We start from the raw sequence: 15500 nt of genomic DNA, 5'->3' as shown, positions 1-15500 counted from the left end.
TGGTTGGTGCTCAAGTATAAAAGTACGACGGGCGCGCATTTCCGAGACCTCGGAATCGAGGGGCGTTTCGACCAATCAACGACTCGTGCTTTCTAATTGTGCCCCGTGTCGGGATTTGCAGTGGATGACATAGCCTTGAACGAATTTGGTTAACATTCAACTGCCAGTACCTTTACCTTTCAACTCACACGACAGGCGCACCCCATCTCCCTACGTCGCAGCGCATTTCTATAGCCGGCCCTACGATCATGTCACTACCTCGTACCACTGGAGCGCTTGTGCGCTCAAGTACATCCTTCCTACGATTTGCCGCACCCCCGTTTGCTCCCCGCAGATGCCCGCAATGCTCCCGGTCCTTCGCCTCATCGCTCCCCAGGCGCCAGTCAGCCAAGCGCCAGATGCAGACGGCGACCGTGTACCAACCTTCGTCATTATATCCAGAGCCGCCACCACGCAATGTTGGCGTACCCGACACTTCAATCGCTGGTGGAGCTACCGAGGCAAAGAACACAACATTACCACAAACACCTCCGCACAACCGCAACGCAGCCTCCCAGGCCGAACAAACCACTGTCAGCATACCCGAAGGCGAAGCACAAAAGCCTCAGCAGGTCGCAAATCCTAGCAAACCACTTCGGCCGCGCCGATACAACTTTGGACCTCGAAAGGCGACAATCAAGCTCTCGCCTTCCGCTGTGGCACACTTGCGCGAACTCCTCGAATTACCAGAGCCCAAGCTCATCCGAATAAGCACAAAGGCAAAAGGCTGTTCGGGCCTGGCATATCACCTGGAATATGTGGACAAGCCAAGCCCGCTGGACGAACAGGTTGAGCAAGATGGTGTCAAGGTGTTGATCGACAACAAGGCACTATTGAATATCATTGGTAGTGAGATGGACTGGTTGGAGGACAAGCTCAACGAGCGATTCATCTTCAAAAATCCAAACATCAGTAAGTCTGGTTTTGGCCACACCAGGAACAAGCGCTGACAAACCAACAGCTGAGCAGTGCGGATGCGGAGAATCATTTAGTGTATCATGATACCCTTACGAGTCGTTTGACATACTATAGAAGCATTACGGGCGTTGCATATCTGGCGTTATATACAGTTTACAATTCGACGCGTTATTTCTACGCTATATATACGAGGCCATTACAATTGCTCCGCTGAATCTTACAACGCTGTTTACAACTTTCCAGGCTCGTAATCAAAAACCTTCACACCGTTCGCCACTTCGCCGGCAAGTTTTACAAAGTCTTGATGTGCTGGATCCTTGTAGACATAATAGTCACGATCTTCCTCGCTCTCGAATTCTACAACAAATCCGTGTGTGAAGTTACCCTTGTGAGCGTAAGCAACTAAATTCAAAGTTGAGGCTGGCCTTGAGGTTGGACATACAGAGTGGCCTTCAGGGCTATTGTTCTTTCCCCCAGAAAATGATTTAATGTATGGCTTTTGGGAGGTTGGATGGATGCATTTGTCCTTGAGTGCAAGCATCTGTTTGCATGCCTATTGGCCGTTAGATTTGTAAGAACCAGTGTACATGCTGATGTTTAGTACCTCTGAAATCTGGTCTGAGGAAGCAGTGGGTTTCCACTCAAAGAGAACAACATGAATTATCGCCATTTTGAATTGTCAGCGTTCAAAGGTACCTGAGTGTGAGTCGAGATGCATCAATCGCGGCATGATATCACAACTGAGAGGGGCACAGTCTCCCAGGCGGATGGGGCCTCGGAGGTAAATGACCTCAACGTTGCTAAGCTCCGGGCTGCCGCGTCTTGAGCCACCAACTGCGCAACCGCCGCAGATCTCGCAGCCTCATCACCAGAAATGCAAAGCATACGATAGCAGCGCAAACGATGTCACGACCGCCATGAACTCTTGTAGACTTGATGCACATGAACCATCGCTTTTCTCTCACCTCATCTCCGAACCCAAGCGCAACCTCGCACCATCATGGCAGCCAACGCGCCTGTCCTTCCTGAACAGCTCATATACTTGATAATACGCTTTACAGCCTCCGTCCCCGACCTGCCCCTCTCCATCCACACGCCCCGTGTCATTGCGACCCTCTCGCTGAAGCAGATCATCCGTCAACACCTCCCACCCGAACATGCCTCGTCGCGATTACGCCTAATCTATGCGGGCAAAGTCCTCGCAGACAATGATCCGCTATCTCGATCGTTACGGCTTCCGCCTCCACCCCCACCCCGCAGCAGCAGTAGCAGTACCGGAGAGGGAAGCAAGAGCAAAGGCAAACAGCCGCTGAGAGAAACGCCCGCCGTACAATACGGCACAACGGAAATACCCTCTGAAGCCAAAAAGTACTACATCCACTGTTCCCTCGGCGACGCCCTCTCCTCCTCCGAGCTCGCCAGCGAAGCCACCCTCGCCCACAATATAGAAATCAGTCTGAAATCACAGTATGACGCTTCGTCATCTGAGTTCCGCTGCAAAAGCAGCGGGGCAGACTACAATGCGCGCAGACGCGGGTCTACTGCAACGATGGGTACGGCTGGTGGAGCGGACGGCGCTGTGCCTCAAGCTCAGGGTTTTGATCGCCTGTTGAGTTCGGGCTTTACGCCTGCGGAGGTAGCGAGTTTGCGCTCGCATTTTACGACGAACCTTTCGTTTACGCATACGCCTGATACGATGCCTACACCCGCTCAGATCCGGGTGCTGGAGGATCGCTGGCTTGATTCGTCGGCTAATGATCCTTCGGCTTCGCTGACGGCGCCTGGTGCTACGGGCGGTGAGACGGGATGGGGCGCGGGGTTTGCGGTCGAGGAGGGTGGGTTGGATGATATGTTGTATGGGTATTTAACAGGCTTCTTCTTTCCACTCGGCAGCTTGGTGTGGGGTTTTCGTGAGGAGGGTGTGTGGACGAGACGGAGACAGGTTGCTGTCGTTATGGGCGTGTTGATAAACGCCGTTTTTGGCTTCATGAGATGGGGTGCATGAGGTTGGTCACTTGGTAATAGACATGGACAGAAATAGGAATTTACTGGGTAGGGTTTCCATATATTGTTACTACCTGGATATCATTGCTTCTCACCGTCGTTCACATATCGTCATCAAATGCTCCGGCGAAAACGCCTCAGTTTGGCCAATTCTCATGCCACACCCCTACTCAACTCTTGCTGCTGTCCTTATAATTGTGCCTCAAGCACTCACATTATCTACAGCTCAATAGTCTCCTTTGCAGGAGCACCCATGTAGCTCAGCGGTCCCCTCTTCACCATCAAAGTCATGACTTCGTACAGGGTATCCTACATCAAGCAAGTCAGTCATAGGCTCCCATACATTTCACACACTCCACTTACCGCAGCAGCCATAGTAGTCAACTCAGCATTAGTATCGTACGCCGGCGCAACCTCGACAATATCCGCGCCAATGAGGTTGATACCCTCCAAACCGCGAATAATCGTGCGCAGCTCACGCGTAGTCCAGCCACCCGTCTCGGGGGTACCAGTCGCAGGAGCAACTACTTGTTGTTAGCCTTTTACTCCAACCCCTAACCCACACCACCAAAGAGAAGGAGAGAAAAAAGGAGGAATACGTACAAGCAGGATCCAAGGTATCAATGTCAATGCTCAGATACACGGGCTTCTCCAACCCAACCCTATCCTTAATCTTCTTGACAATGCCATCAATGCCAATCTTGTCAATCTCGCGCGCCTCGACAATCTCAAAGCCGCAGTATCCGTCGTTTTCATAGTCGGAGGGGCCGGACAGTGTGGTGCGGATGCCGGCGTGGATGTTGGAGTCGTTGGCGAGCAGGCCTTCTTGGGCGGCGTGGAAGAAGTAGGTGCCGTGGTTTATGCTGGCTTGTTCGCTGGGGGAGCCACCGAAGACTTTGGGGCGCCAGGTGTCGCTGGGTTGAGTTTGTTAGTAGGTTTGTGGGATGGGATTGGAAGGGGGGAAAACGTACAGATGGCTGTCAAAGTGGATGACGGTTATGGGGCCGTATTCGCGGTGAACGGAGCGGAGCAGAGGGAGAGTGATGGTGTGGTCGCCTCCCAAGGTGATCATACGAGGAAGTGTTTTGCCGTGCTTTGAGGGACCGGGCTTGTTGGCGTGGGTGTAGGGTGCCCGGCTCAATAGGAGGTTGTGGCCTTGCTCGATTTGCTGGAGAGCATAGGCATTGTCGTATCTAGATATTGACCAGTTAGTGTTCCGTAGCCCCTATAATATCCTTATAACGGGGGGCATGAACAAGAGAGTCGTTCTTACGATGTAACGGGAATATCGCCGCAGTCGATGATCTTAGCCCAGGAGTTGAATGGGTTCGCCTCGAGTGGCACATTGTAGCCGCCACTAAATCCAAGTTTGCGTGAGCCTTTGTAGGAGAAGACAAAAGTAAGCTTGTGGTTGCTCAGAGGAGAACGTACTAGAGATTGAGACGGCGAGAACCTTGCCTGATGCCACTGGGGCCGAAGCGAGCTCCTGGGCGGTATGATGTGCCAGTGTCGAACGGGGCGCCTGTATGCTATGATTAGACAATCGTTTCTCTCTTTGCGTAAATACTATCATACCAATAAATGCAATGTCATATTGCACGTTGCTCGAGAGACACGGGTGGTACTTGAGACGACCGAATGTGGAAATGCCGGAGAAGACGGAGTCGGCCTATATCAACATTAATTTCCGCAGCAACACCATTCACAGGAATTGAGTTTCTCACTTGTGTTCCGCCATCACCAGGAAGAGTGTTGTACCAAAGACTCTCATGTGGACCAGCCAATGGCTCTTGGTCGTGGTCGCCATGCGCTGCTACTGCAGCTACAAAGCCCAGGAGCGTAGGAGTGAACCTCATCTTGCAAAAGTTCTATCTAACAATGGGAGGGAAAAACACAAGATTATTGATGAAGGAATCGGGCTTCCGGGAGAGCGAGACTGCAGTAAATAGCCGCCATGAATCTCGTATCCATCACTATCAGTTACATTCTGACGAAGCCGTGTTAGGTAAACTGACGTTACATGAGTAGGTGCTTCATATATCCCTGTCCATGCCGGCGATTTCGTCTGCAAGTATAGCACCTTACTGCCTTCAACAGGTTAGCATATCTTGGTGGCATAGGATCGGTGCTATCCGTCGATGTAACGAAGCGGTTGAAGTCACCCTTTGCCCATACCTGAAGACCACAATGCCCTAGGCGCTAGTGGTTTTGATGGAAAGCTATGTGAGGCTCCTTTCACCTTTTTAAAGCATTCAGAGAACACCCTGATGGCTATACAGCGCCCTATCCATTATCTCTGCATCACTTGAGGCTACGGGGCTATCTCGCATCCAACGTTGTTGATCAATGTGGAGACCACCCCCGCCATGTGCGATGACGGATGCCATGGTCAAGATACCGGAAATCGAGCCAGTAACATTGGCCCTGAAAAACTCCGTAACGGCTATACTCTATGGTAGAAATCCGTTTGCACCAGTCTTATCTGCAGCGGGACAGAATCCAGTGGTGCTGCACACTTATGCATGCGAAGCAACTCCGGTGAGGTCATTACTTGTTTGATGAGCTGCATATTCGACGTAAATCTCTTGCGTATTTTCTCCTTGTTACGCGGATTGGCTCGATAAGAAACGAAAGACCCGAGACGGTCCTACATTTCATGGTATTCATCATCTCCGTGGTCAATTGGGCGCCTAATGAGTGAAGCGGGGTTGCTTGTGTTCCCTGAATTGCTTACTTGCGCCTACATGTACAACGCATAGTTGTAAACTACCGAGAGGCAGTGCAAGGTGGGGGTTAATGCAGCAGAAAGTGCGGAGGTAATGAGGAGTGAGGTTGAATCGTGGAGACAAGGGTCCAGATACCAATCGCACTAACGTCACTCGCTTAATGCTTTTGGTAATTTTTCGTCAACTCTTGCATTGGCGTCTCCGGATTGCCTATCAAGCTCCATACATCGAATGTCTAAGAAGCGTTGCTAATACTCTTCCATCACCATGGCTGTTGCCAGCAGGTTTGATCCCGCAAAGTAGCTATCTATGCACTGGCGTTGCCCCTTCGGAAGGAACACCCAGCTCGGCCCTGTCATCCGCATCCATCCTTTCAAAAGCCTTCTTGACCTGGTAATCCCAGTTGCTCCAAGCAACAATCGCCCACTCAGCAAATCCGACAAGGTACAGGGCAATGCATTGCCCGACCCATAAGCCCGCGAGACCCCAGCCGTGGAACGCAAGCCAGATGCCCAGTGGCAAAGCACCGCAATAGTAGCTGACAATGTTCACGGTAGCTCCAATGTGCTGCCGGCCCATACCTCGAAGTGCCCCACCGCAGCTTCCATTCAATCCGTCCGCGATCTGGAACAATGCAACGTACGGCATTACCTTGGCGGTGAGCTTGACCACATCTTGATCATCGTTGAAGATCTTAGCGTAAAAGTCCTTGACGCCCATGAGCACGGCCAATACAAGCGCACCAAGTACCATGCTCAGAACTGCGGCAGTGTTTGCAGCCCTGGCGGCACCTTTCGCGTTACGTGCCCCAAGGAGATTGCCAACCCGTGACGAGGTAGCAACACCTACCCCAAAGGGAATGGTGTTCATGACTTGGTCCGTAGTCATGATAACGCTTTGTGCAGCGAGCGGAATGGTACCCAGCTTACCTGCAACGAGTGCGACGATCTCGAACGCCCACCATTCCGTGCCGACATGTATGACTCCAAGGAAGGCCAGGCGTGCGAAGACCCATAGGTTCTGAAGGCATTTTCGGTCCCACCCACCCCAGCATTGCCATCCGTCTATGAAGCGTGCATAGGCAAGCAGCAGGAAGAAGGATGCCCAGTATGCAATGCCAGTCGCAAGTGGCGCGCCAAGTAACCCCATCTTGAAAGTGTACACGAACAAGTAGTTGAGGCCGGCACTGAGAGGTGACGTTATGAGAAGGACGTATGTTCCGGGCCTCATGATTTCTGCCCATGTGAGTACGATGCGTCGTTGTGGTTTATATCTGTCGATGACCTACCTTGAGCCTGCATGTACTTCTTCAAAGCCTCAAAATAGATATACCCAATACCACCAGGCGCTAGTACAGAGAGAAACTTTGCCGAGTCGCGCGCTATATAATCTTCCTGGCCGAGTGCTTTAAAGAGTGGTTCAGAGCAGAACCACACTATAGCAATTGGTATGTAGAATAGCAATAGCACCAAGAAGGAGCGCTGGAGAATGATTCCAAGATCATGGCGATTCTTACTTCCCGTGAAGCTGGCGGAGGCCAACGTATCGATTGCTGTTGTTCCACCAAGAGCAACAAGCCAACCAGTAGCCATTGCGAACATGTATGAGAATGCAGCTGTGGCCAATGCTTCTGGTGATAAGCGTCCGACGATAAGAACAGAGACTGTCTGCAACGAATTTTGCAATGCGTATGCTACGACCACGGGTAATGATCCTTTGAGCAGTATCCAGAATTCCTGGAGAACAAGTCGAAAAGATGTCGCGGTTTCATCGTCGAGCTCAGTAGTTTCGCCAGTAGACCACTCCTCATGCTGCGAGTTGGGCAGAAGCGATGTCCTCTCATCTGGCTGGCCATCCTTCTGATCCGGCGCTCTGAGAAAGCTCGGTATCCATGACCGGGACTTGTTTACTCCGGAGTCCATAATTGGAGAATGAGTTGAATCAAAGAAAAGATACTGTGGTGTCTAGAAGAAGAGATATCCCAAGGCGACCGGCAACAAGTTATGTATGTAGAGGAAAAAATTCCAATATCTTGGCCTAAACACACGGCAAGGCACGAAGAGGCGAAAAAAGGCCAACGTTGCTGCACATAATACCTTTGACCTTACCTATGTGGATTATGCCCCAGATGGAGCGGTATGGGAAGAGCAAAAAAAATCTCTGAAAGTAACCTAGATAGCCACTAAACCGGTGTAGTTGCGCGAATTTTACCTACTACAAAGAGGTAATGCAATGTAGCCTGTCACGAATGAAGCTGCCCGTACATGCAGGCTCTAGTCTGGACTGACGTCGATTACATCGGGCTCATGGGTAAAGCGGATAGTGCACGGCTGTAACCTTATCGCTTTGCATGCTCTCGTATTCTTGACTAAGACCCTTCGGTAAGCTTTGATGTGGGAAAAAATGGCCAGTATGCGGATTCGGACAAGTGTGATGTGTGGAGCTGGGGCGGGCAAAAGCCGTTGGTACCGATGTCTTGTTCGATTTTTGACAATGTCTACATCGACGGGTTTTTGTTCCCGATTATCTATGGCGTGAGCAAGGTGTGAAACGCACGCGATGATAGAGTTACTGGGTTTGACTGGAGCGTGAGGTCGACCAGTGTGGCCTTGAGTATGTACAGGAAGACCCCTGCAGGAAGAGCGTAGCTCGAGGTTTAGCGAGCGTACCGTGCACGTGACGGGCCGTCACGTTTCCCCCCCACACACACACTCAAACTAACGAACTCGATTGACAAACTTGTGTTTCCCTAATTAGGTGCGGTATAAGCATGGTTTCGTAAGTAATCACTCAAATTAGCAAACAGCTAGGATCAAAGGACGGAAACAGGACAGTATCAAGGGTGCACGATGTGCTGACGAAATCAACTCGACCTAGGTATCCTTGCCCATGGGGAGTTAATAAAAGCTGCTGGCATCAATAAGCTTTTTAAACACGCGCATTGCTCAAGGTTTAAACCCTTGTTTGGTCGAATGTCAAGGTGAAACCATGACATACTCCTGTTTGGTCGAAGCACCGACCATATACGTACCGTCAACTTGCGCGCGCGAGAGAATGTGTATACGAAAAGCCAAGACACGTTCAAAATGTCACGATCGGATTGAGAGTCATTGGTAATAGAAATGTGATTCAGCCAGAGCCATGACGATTTGTGATTCGTCAAGGCTGGAACTACGTTAAACATTCATCATTACAGTATACACACAAATGTAGAACCCGGCTGCCTTACCCCTTTTCTGGAATAAGACCCAAGACGCCATAGCGCCAAACACCCACTCAGATAAGAAAAAAAAGAACGCAAACGGGGTATAGAACGTTACAAATGACCGCAAGGAGACGTAGAACTAATGCTTCTCAGCATATGCCGCGGCCACCAGGATGTCAATGCCGCTAGCCAAGGTGCAAGTGTTCCCATCGCTGCTATCTCCCTGCCAGCGACCGGGAATAACGCCACCATTTCCCTTTCGCGCGCTTCGTGCAGCATTAGCGTTGATCATAAAGAATTGCTTGACTTCTTTTCGTGGCTTATACTGATACAGTGTCAACAAGCCTCGTCCGAAAGCGCCTTTGAACTGTGATGCGACTGGGTCCAAAGCTCCGGAAACGGGTTCCGTGAGAATACCGCTGGGGTCGGTAAGGTGTTTTGATACAGCGTTGAAGATGTCGTATGCACGATCGACGAGGCTGGGATCGGACTTTGCGCGCGAAAGTTCAGAAAGACCGGCTAGGATGATGCCCTGGTTGTAGGTGAAGGTTGTTCCGCCGTTGTTCTTGCAGGTAGCCGGGTCGATTCCATCATTGATTAGTCCATCCGAGTTGATGAGGCCGGAATTGCTGAACCACTCCCATTCTCTGTCCGCCCAGTTGAGGTAATCCAGTCTCTCTTGGCCGCTGCAGCGGTTTGCAAGGTGTGCAGCCACGGCGAGGAAGAGTTCGTTTGCGATGGCAGCAATATAATCGCGGTCCTCTGACCACCATATTCCACCACCACAGGGCGTGTTCCAACCGCTGGTCATATCTTGGAAAATAGATTTGGCGCTATTAAGGTACTTCTTGTCTCCAGTAAGGTCGTAAGAGGCGATCCAGGCCATGGCCCACCAGCCCATATCATCATAGAACTTGTTTGTCCATTGCTTCGCACCGTGTTGATCGGGCGATTTTGCGTATGTGTTTGCGACAATGTTTGCTGCGACATCTTTGAAATCTGGATCTTCTATGCCAAACTGAGCTATAGCCTCGAGAATGTTGCCCGACTGCCACCAAAAGTCGTCCCTGAGTTTCATTAGCAATAGAAAAGGATATGAGGTGGGGTATTGCTTACCAGAGACCGGTATTGAAATTGTACCAGGTCTTCTGCAATGTCTGGATGGAAGCAATAGCATCATCTGTGAAGTCGGCGCAAGTAAAACTAAAGAAAGCGACAGGCAACAAGAGTACTTGAAGGTACCTCATGGTAGTGAACGAATGTGGTAATGAGAAAGAACGAATGTAGTATAAATGAATGTGGTGGATTCGGCAATTGAATGTGTAGGGTGCCCTAATTCATAAGTAGTTGACGACGAACGAAGATGAGCCCCTCGGTGTTTGATGTTTCTAAACAGGGCAATGCCAGAAACAGAAGCAACAACAGCCTGTGACTGGTTGGCGAGTATACCAAGTAAACGAATGTGTGAGGTGAGTCCTTGGACGGAAAGCGCAAGCCATGTACATGAGGTATATGTATTTAGGCCATACCCACTTGCAAAGCACCTAGACCACCCATCGTCTTTGTCACTGCATAGACATATCCTTGTGCTCGGCACGGCATGAACTATTGTTAGCAGTTGTGGCACAGCCAACATGGCATGGCGAGTCAATGTATGTGCCTGACGGCGTACGAAGAAGGCCATTGTACAGCGGCAAGTAAGATTAGGGATGTCGGAGCTTGGTCGACATCGACCCTTTTGGTAGGCGATGAAGCGATAGCTGTCTAGGAAAAGTGCTATGTGGGGCCCATCTGAAACACGGGGGATAGCCGCTGAGTGGGATGTTGCGTGGGATAAGTTTTGCTCAAAAATCTGATTGGCTACAAGTTCAAAATTCTACGCGACTAATTAGCATGATAAGGGGCGCCCCGTTGTGGCTCGTGAGGTTGGAAAAGAAGTAAAAGTAGATTTTGTCCGCCTCAGACGCGCGGGAGCATGCAGGGCGGTAACTTGTTACTGACAAGCACTGCAAGACGAGAAGTCGTGCAGTGTGAGGTTTCCGTATGGCGTGCCAGATGCTAACGAGCATGTTCGAGTCGGTTCAATGGAGCGACATGACGGGTGGGTGTTGGTGTTGCTCATCAAAGGGGTGGCAGCTGGAGTGCAACCAAGCCAACTCTTGAGCATGGTGGATGCGGTTACATGTATGCGCCGCTGCAAATAGAGCGATTTTTACTTTGCCATGTGCAGGGAGAAATGAGTAAGGAACGGTTGTGGGATGGACAACAGCGATTTGCAGCCTGACAAGCCGGCTGAAGGCATTCCAAGCCGTGTGCTGGTCGAGACGGGTATCCAGCGTGGCGCGACGACTCCGCCGATTTGCTGCAATACAGGCTATCGGATGAAATAGGGTACCGAGATGAAAAGTGGAATTTTTGCGACACAAGTCAAACTTGATTTCGCAGAGGGGCACGGCGGCGACGGGAGTAGCAATGATTGCCTGAGGCCGATAAAGGTGGGTCGAATACCGATGGGGCTTTGTGTAGGGGGGTGATCGGTGATTGCAGAGGCGGTTTGTTCAAGGAGCATAGTGATGGTACATGTGCATGTGCATGTTCATAGGTGTAGGTAGGTGTACTCTATGCATAGGGACACACTGTTGGCTGTCGAAGTGGACTGCATGTGATGGGATGACGAAGGTCACGTGATGCGCGACCCGTTCGTGACACCGCAGCTACGTCAGCGGGGCCTTTGTTTTACCCCACCATGCAATGCTTTGTGGACCCTTTTCCGCCATGAGCAAAGATTCCCAGTGAATGCATCCTATTAGATTGGGTATAGAGTAGGGGAAGGGCACATGTCCGTCTTGTGACTGAGTGGCCAGAACCGGCATCTTCACAGGCGCGTGGCCGATGACGCGAATGCCATGGACGGGCGCGAGAATACCATCAATCAAGCCAAGCAGACGCGCCGATCTACCAATCGAGGCGGCGTGTGGCGCCTGCAAACTGGTCTACATCCCAGTAGAGCTTGCAGGTATGTTGGCCGTCGGTTGTGGCTCGAGGGAAACAGGAAGGCTCCATCCATCTCACCCACCCTTTTCTCTCCTGCGGTGCCTGCTGCTACTACCGTTCAATTATGAATGACGTACGCATGTCGTAGCCAGCCTCGATGCCTAACATCTATCTATAAAGCACCGTCTTTGCAGCCCTTTGAATCAACTATCACCACACTCAACTCAATTACTACAGCTTCCAAACAAACCTTCCAACAACCCAACCACACACCAACAGCACCATGTCTGACTCCATGCGCAAGGGACTCGGCGAGCAGGCCGGCGAGAAGCGTGAGACGCCTCACTCTGGCTGTGCCTTTAGTCAAGTATACTGACAGCCTTGCAGTCCAGCCCGACTCCACCAAGTCCACCACCGAAAAGGCATCCGAGAACATCAGCGGAGCCGGCGACCGCATCGCTGGTGCCCTTCAGCCTGGTATGCACCTGACGCCCCAAGTACCCTTCATCCAAACATGTCCACTAACCATCACAACAGAGGGCCAGAAGTCTGCTGGACAGAAGCTTGGTGACGCTACCCGCTCCGGCCACGACGACGCCTCCAACAAGAGCTCCGGCATCGTGCAGTCAGCTCAGGACTCTCTGAGCAACGCTGGCCAGGCCATCTCCGACACCCTCTCTGGCGGACAGAAGAAGTAAATTGCTTCTCGTCCACGTCCACGTCCACACTCTTCACGATACGACCCTGGGAATGACGATCGATGATACGTTGCGATAGGTGCAACATGACTGTAGCTTAGTAGCCACACATATTATACCCTAACACCTAATCGAATGAAACATTATCCTAAATAACTCTTCTCTGCTGTGGTGCTTGAATGGTTGCTTGGACGTGATGTGTTTGCTTCCGGTGGCCTAATGAATCGTTTGCTTGTGCATGTTGGCTGTGCATAGTCCTCGCAGACCCTAGAGTACAACACACCTCGCCAAGGGTGATGTGGCTGACCAATAGAATGGTGAATGGTATGATTCAATCTACAAGTCCTCATCTTCAACCTCCTCCATCTGCACGTGCCTGAGTGTGTTCTCTGCCGTGCGGGCCTCGTTTGATATGCCCTGCATTTGTCCTTTGGCTTCAGTGGCCATCATTGTATACTCTGCCTCTTGCACCGCTGCTTCTGCCGCCTTTTCGGCTATCTGTCCAGCACTCATAGACTGTAGCTTCATAAACGCCTCTAGCTCTCCATCCACCTCGGGCGCAATGTTTCCACTAGCCTCGCCTTCTGCTTTGTTCTGCTCCTTCATATACCCCTCGTCCTTTAGCTTATCAAACTCGTCAGGCTCTAGCAACCGGCCCTCGCCCTTTGCTAACTTCAACTTCTGCGCCACAGCCGCAGGCATGAACTTTGTGGCTTCTTTCCGCAAGTCACGCACTTGAGGCGCAGCTTCATACACAATCGTCGGTTTCTTGGGCTCTTGCGGCGCTTCATCGGCCTGCGAAGCGCGCGCTTGGTACTTTCGCGGGATTGGCGGCGGCGTATCGCGAGGCATGGGAATGTGCTTGACATCGTCGTCGGTGTCGCTGCTATCGTCGTCCTTTCGCTGCCCGTTTCGCGTTCGCTTGCCCAGAACACCTCCGCCTCGGCTTTCTCGGTCCCCTCCTCGACTTCGGTCCTCGTTGTCCAATCGTCGCTCTGGCTTGAATACTGGGGCTTTGTCTCCGAGCGCTGCGCGCGCCTTGTTCACTGCCGCAAGGTCCTTTTCTAGTTCCTGTAATCGCTGCTTCTCATGTGGCCGTATCGATCCATTTTGCTCGAGTTCCTTGAGACCGTCGATGTCTCGCTGTATGCGATGTGGATTCCGCCGCGCGAGTTTCTCGTTGCGCTGCGCCTGGAGGTTGGCTTTTTGCTTGCGCAGCTGTTTCTGCTTCTCTGCCTTTTTGGCTTCCTGAACGGGGTTGTAATTCTTTTCTTTTGCCATTGCGACGGATTGAGCGCGGGATTTGGTGGGGATTGAGAAAAGATGCAGTGCGTGTTGATGTTACCCAGGGAAATGGAGAATACGGGGACTGACGTAAGGTCCGTGCTCTTGAGCCGCGGCGCGTCTTGGGTCGCCAGCCAAAGTACCGCGACCGACTTTTGTCGCAATTATGTTTATTTGCCTCTTCGCGACCGTACCGGCGTTTCAATAACATGTTTGTCCCGCGAGCGCTCAGGCTCAAGGGCGTTCGTGAGAAGCCGCGACCAAACACTTCCAATCCGTCCGTGAGCAATGCTGAGACCGACCGCGATGAAGCCCTGGTCAAGGCCATGCAAAATACAAGGACAACCTCGCTCACTCCTCAACCAGAAGAGCAAGTTGATCAGAAAGCTGCCAAATCTGGTCCTAGGTTTACTGTCAAACCAGTCACCCCTGAGTACATTGCTCAACTTGCTGCTGGTATAGAACTCATCTTTACCGACTATGCGCACCAAGAAGAGGAGCGAGCACAGTGGCTTCGGGATCGATATCGGACAGTAGATGGTGAAGAGAAGTGTAGGCGTCATTGAGATATAGGTCTGTGTATAGCTAACCCAATACCCAGACATCCATCTCACAGCCATTCTCGAGCATCCCAACATCTCCTCGTTGAAACCCGAAGCCTCTCAAGTCCTCCTCCAACAAGCGCTCCGAGATCACCCTTCTAAAATACTTGAAGTATCAAACAATGGTTATCATATCCGTCGCAAGCCCTCGTCGTATCCACCCAAATATCTGCCCCATAATTCATTCGAAGTAGTCGACGACGATGGTTTGGCATTCTGGGATCAGCGCACCATCTATGTTGAACCGCACGTACGCAATTTATGTCAAACACCTGCTAAAGTAGCTCAGTGGCTCACAGAGCATGGGCAACTACGGCCAAAGTGGCTGCCTGTACAAGCCGTACATACACTATGGAACAGCTGCGCTTTCGTAGTTCTCAGTGGCAGTGTAATGCATGAAGATGTATGGCAAAAGTGGAGAGAAGCAGACAAGCCCGAGAATTGGAAGATCATGACCAAGGTCGAGCATACAAAACGCACAGCCGAATATATCGCGTTACTTGAGAAGCAGAACCCTAGGGGCATGCGCAGGACGAAAATCGTTGATAGTGAGCTTCCGCCTATTGCGCGGCCAGCAGTACTCCCCCTAGCGGTAAAGACTACCCAGGAGAGCGCTGGCAATGATAGTCAGCAAGGCAAGAAGAAGCGGAAGAGGCGGAAGCCCAACAAATCCGCTCTTAACACAGGAGATGCAGATGCCGACGATACAGGTAATGAGCCAAACAGTAAGCGTAGAGGTTGAATCCATCGCTAAAGCATTATACCGAGCAAATGCGAGCAAGTATTGCGCCTCGGAATGCGCAAGGATCACCATACTTGCCCGAACAGTCTAATCGAGCCATCACAAGCATATGCCGGACAGCCTCGGTTTAGCGGACTCTACATAGCTGTAGTAGCCGTATCCAAATCTACTACCCCGCTTTCTCGGCAGTATTAACACCAAAGGCTTACCCCAAAGCCATCAAGCCGCTAGGGCTAGAGTGAATCGATGTGAAGCATGTGGGAGTAAAGTTGGCAAGTGGAGAGCGAT

The 15500-nt window shown here is 51.3% G+C and overlaps 10 protein-coding genes across 10 annotated transcripts; 4 read left to right on the top strand and 6 right to left on the bottom strand.

Annotated features, from left to right (window-relative positions):
• Positions 1 to 248: 248 nt before the first annotated feature.
• COCMIDRAFT_101481 (uncharacterized protein) lies at positions 249 to 1041 on the top strand (the record flags this gene model as incomplete). The annotated part of the gene is made up of 2 exons (XM_007692086.1): positions 249 to 951; positions 1001 to 1041. 2 exons carry the CDS (start codon positions 249 to 251, stop codon positions 1039 to 1041), a joined length of 744 nt encoding a protein of 247 aa, XP_007690276.1.
• Positions 1042 to 1186: 145 nt separating this feature from the next.
• On the bottom strand, positions 1187 to 1627 carry COCMIDRAFT_7313 (uncharacterized protein; the record flags this gene model as incomplete). Its single annotated transcript, XM_007692053.1, has 3 exons — positions 1187 to 1342; positions 1400 to 1510; positions 1562 to 1627. 3 exons carry the CDS (start codon positions 1625 to 1627, stop codon positions 1187 to 1189), a joined length of 333 nt encoding a protein of 110 aa, XP_007690243.1.
• Positions 1628 to 1957: 330 nt separating this feature from the next.
• COCMIDRAFT_38810 (uncharacterized protein) lies at positions 1958 to 2962 on the top strand (the record flags this gene model as incomplete). The annotated part of the gene is made up of 1 exon (XM_007692073.1): positions 1958 to 2962. One exon carries the CDS (start codon positions 1958 to 1960, stop codon positions 2960 to 2962), a length of 1005 nt encoding a protein of 334 aa, XP_007690263.1.
• Positions 2963 to 3180: 218 nt separating this feature from the next.
• Positions 3181 to 4817, bottom strand: COCMIDRAFT_101491 (uncharacterized protein; the record flags this gene model as incomplete). Its single annotated transcript, XM_007692085.1, has 8 exons — positions 3181 to 3270; positions 3325 to 3485; positions 3565 to 3875; positions 3933 to 4154; positions 4235 to 4318; positions 4393 to 4483; positions 4537 to 4630; positions 4686 to 4817. The coding sequence occupies 8 exons, from the start codon at positions 4815 to 4817 to the stop codon at positions 3181 to 3183; spliced, it is 1185 nt and encodes a 394-aa protein (XP_007690275.1).
• Positions 4818 to 5990: 1173 nt separating this feature from the next.
• On the bottom strand, positions 5991 to 7609 carry COCMIDRAFT_7310 (uncharacterized protein; the record flags this gene model as incomplete). The annotated part of the gene is made up of 2 exons (XM_007692052.1): positions 5991 to 6922; positions 6976 to 7609. The coding sequence occupies 2 exons, from the start codon at positions 7607 to 7609 to the stop codon at positions 5991 to 5993; spliced, it is 1566 nt and encodes a 521-aa protein (XP_007690242.1).
• A 1422-nt stretch (positions 7610 to 9031) lies between these two features.
• COCMIDRAFT_38807 (glycoside hydrolase family 76 protein) lies at positions 9032 to 10139 on the bottom strand (the record flags this gene model as incomplete). Its single annotated transcript, XM_007692072.1, has 2 exons — positions 9032 to 9959; positions 10009 to 10139. The coding sequence occupies 2 exons, from the start codon at positions 10137 to 10139 to the stop codon at positions 9032 to 9034; spliced, it is 1059 nt and encodes a 352-aa protein (XP_007690262.1).
• A 1467-nt stretch (positions 10140 to 11606) lies between these two features.
• COCMIDRAFT_101404 (uncharacterized protein) lies at positions 11607 to 11885 on the bottom strand (the record flags this gene model as incomplete). Its single annotated transcript, XM_007692084.1, has 1 exon — positions 11607 to 11885. A coding segment is annotated over one exon (279 nt), but the record flags the coding sequence as incomplete, so codon positions are not given.
• A 284-nt stretch (positions 11886 to 12169) lies between these two features.
• Positions 12170 to 12584, top strand: COCMIDRAFT_101410 (uncharacterized protein; the record flags this gene model as incomplete). Its single annotated transcript, XM_007692083.1, has 3 exons — positions 12170 to 12218; positions 12274 to 12363; positions 12424 to 12584. 3 exons carry the CDS (start codon positions 12170 to 12172, stop codon positions 12582 to 12584), a joined length of 300 nt encoding a protein of 99 aa, XP_007690273.1.
• Positions 12585 to 12920: 336 nt separating this feature from the next.
• On the bottom strand, positions 12921 to 13865 carry COCMIDRAFT_101405 (uncharacterized protein; the record flags this gene model as incomplete). The annotated part of the gene is made up of 1 exon (XM_007692082.1): positions 12921 to 13865. One exon carries the CDS (start codon positions 13863 to 13865, stop codon positions 12921 to 12923), a length of 945 nt encoding a protein of 314 aa, XP_007690272.1.
• A 212-nt stretch (positions 13866 to 14077) lies between these two features.
• Positions 14078 to 15212, top strand: COCMIDRAFT_38804 (uncharacterized protein; the record flags this gene model as incomplete). Its single annotated transcript, XM_007692071.1, has 2 exons — positions 14078 to 14420; positions 14470 to 15212. 2 exons carry the CDS (start codon positions 14078 to 14080, stop codon positions 15210 to 15212), a joined length of 1086 nt encoding a protein of 361 aa, XP_007690261.1.
• Between the last annotated feature and the right edge of the window lie 288 nt (positions 15213 to 15500).

This window comes from Bipolaris oryzae, assembly GCF_000523455.1.
Source record: "Bipolaris oryzae ATCC 44560 unplaced genomic scaffold scaffold_118, whole genome shotgun sequence".
NCBI lineage: Eukaryota > Fungi > Ascomycota > Dothideomycetes > Pleosporales > Pleosporaceae > Bipolaris > Bipolaris oryzae.
Note: the sequence above shows the minus strand (reverse complement) of the source record. Positions and strands in the feature narration are given on the sequence as shown.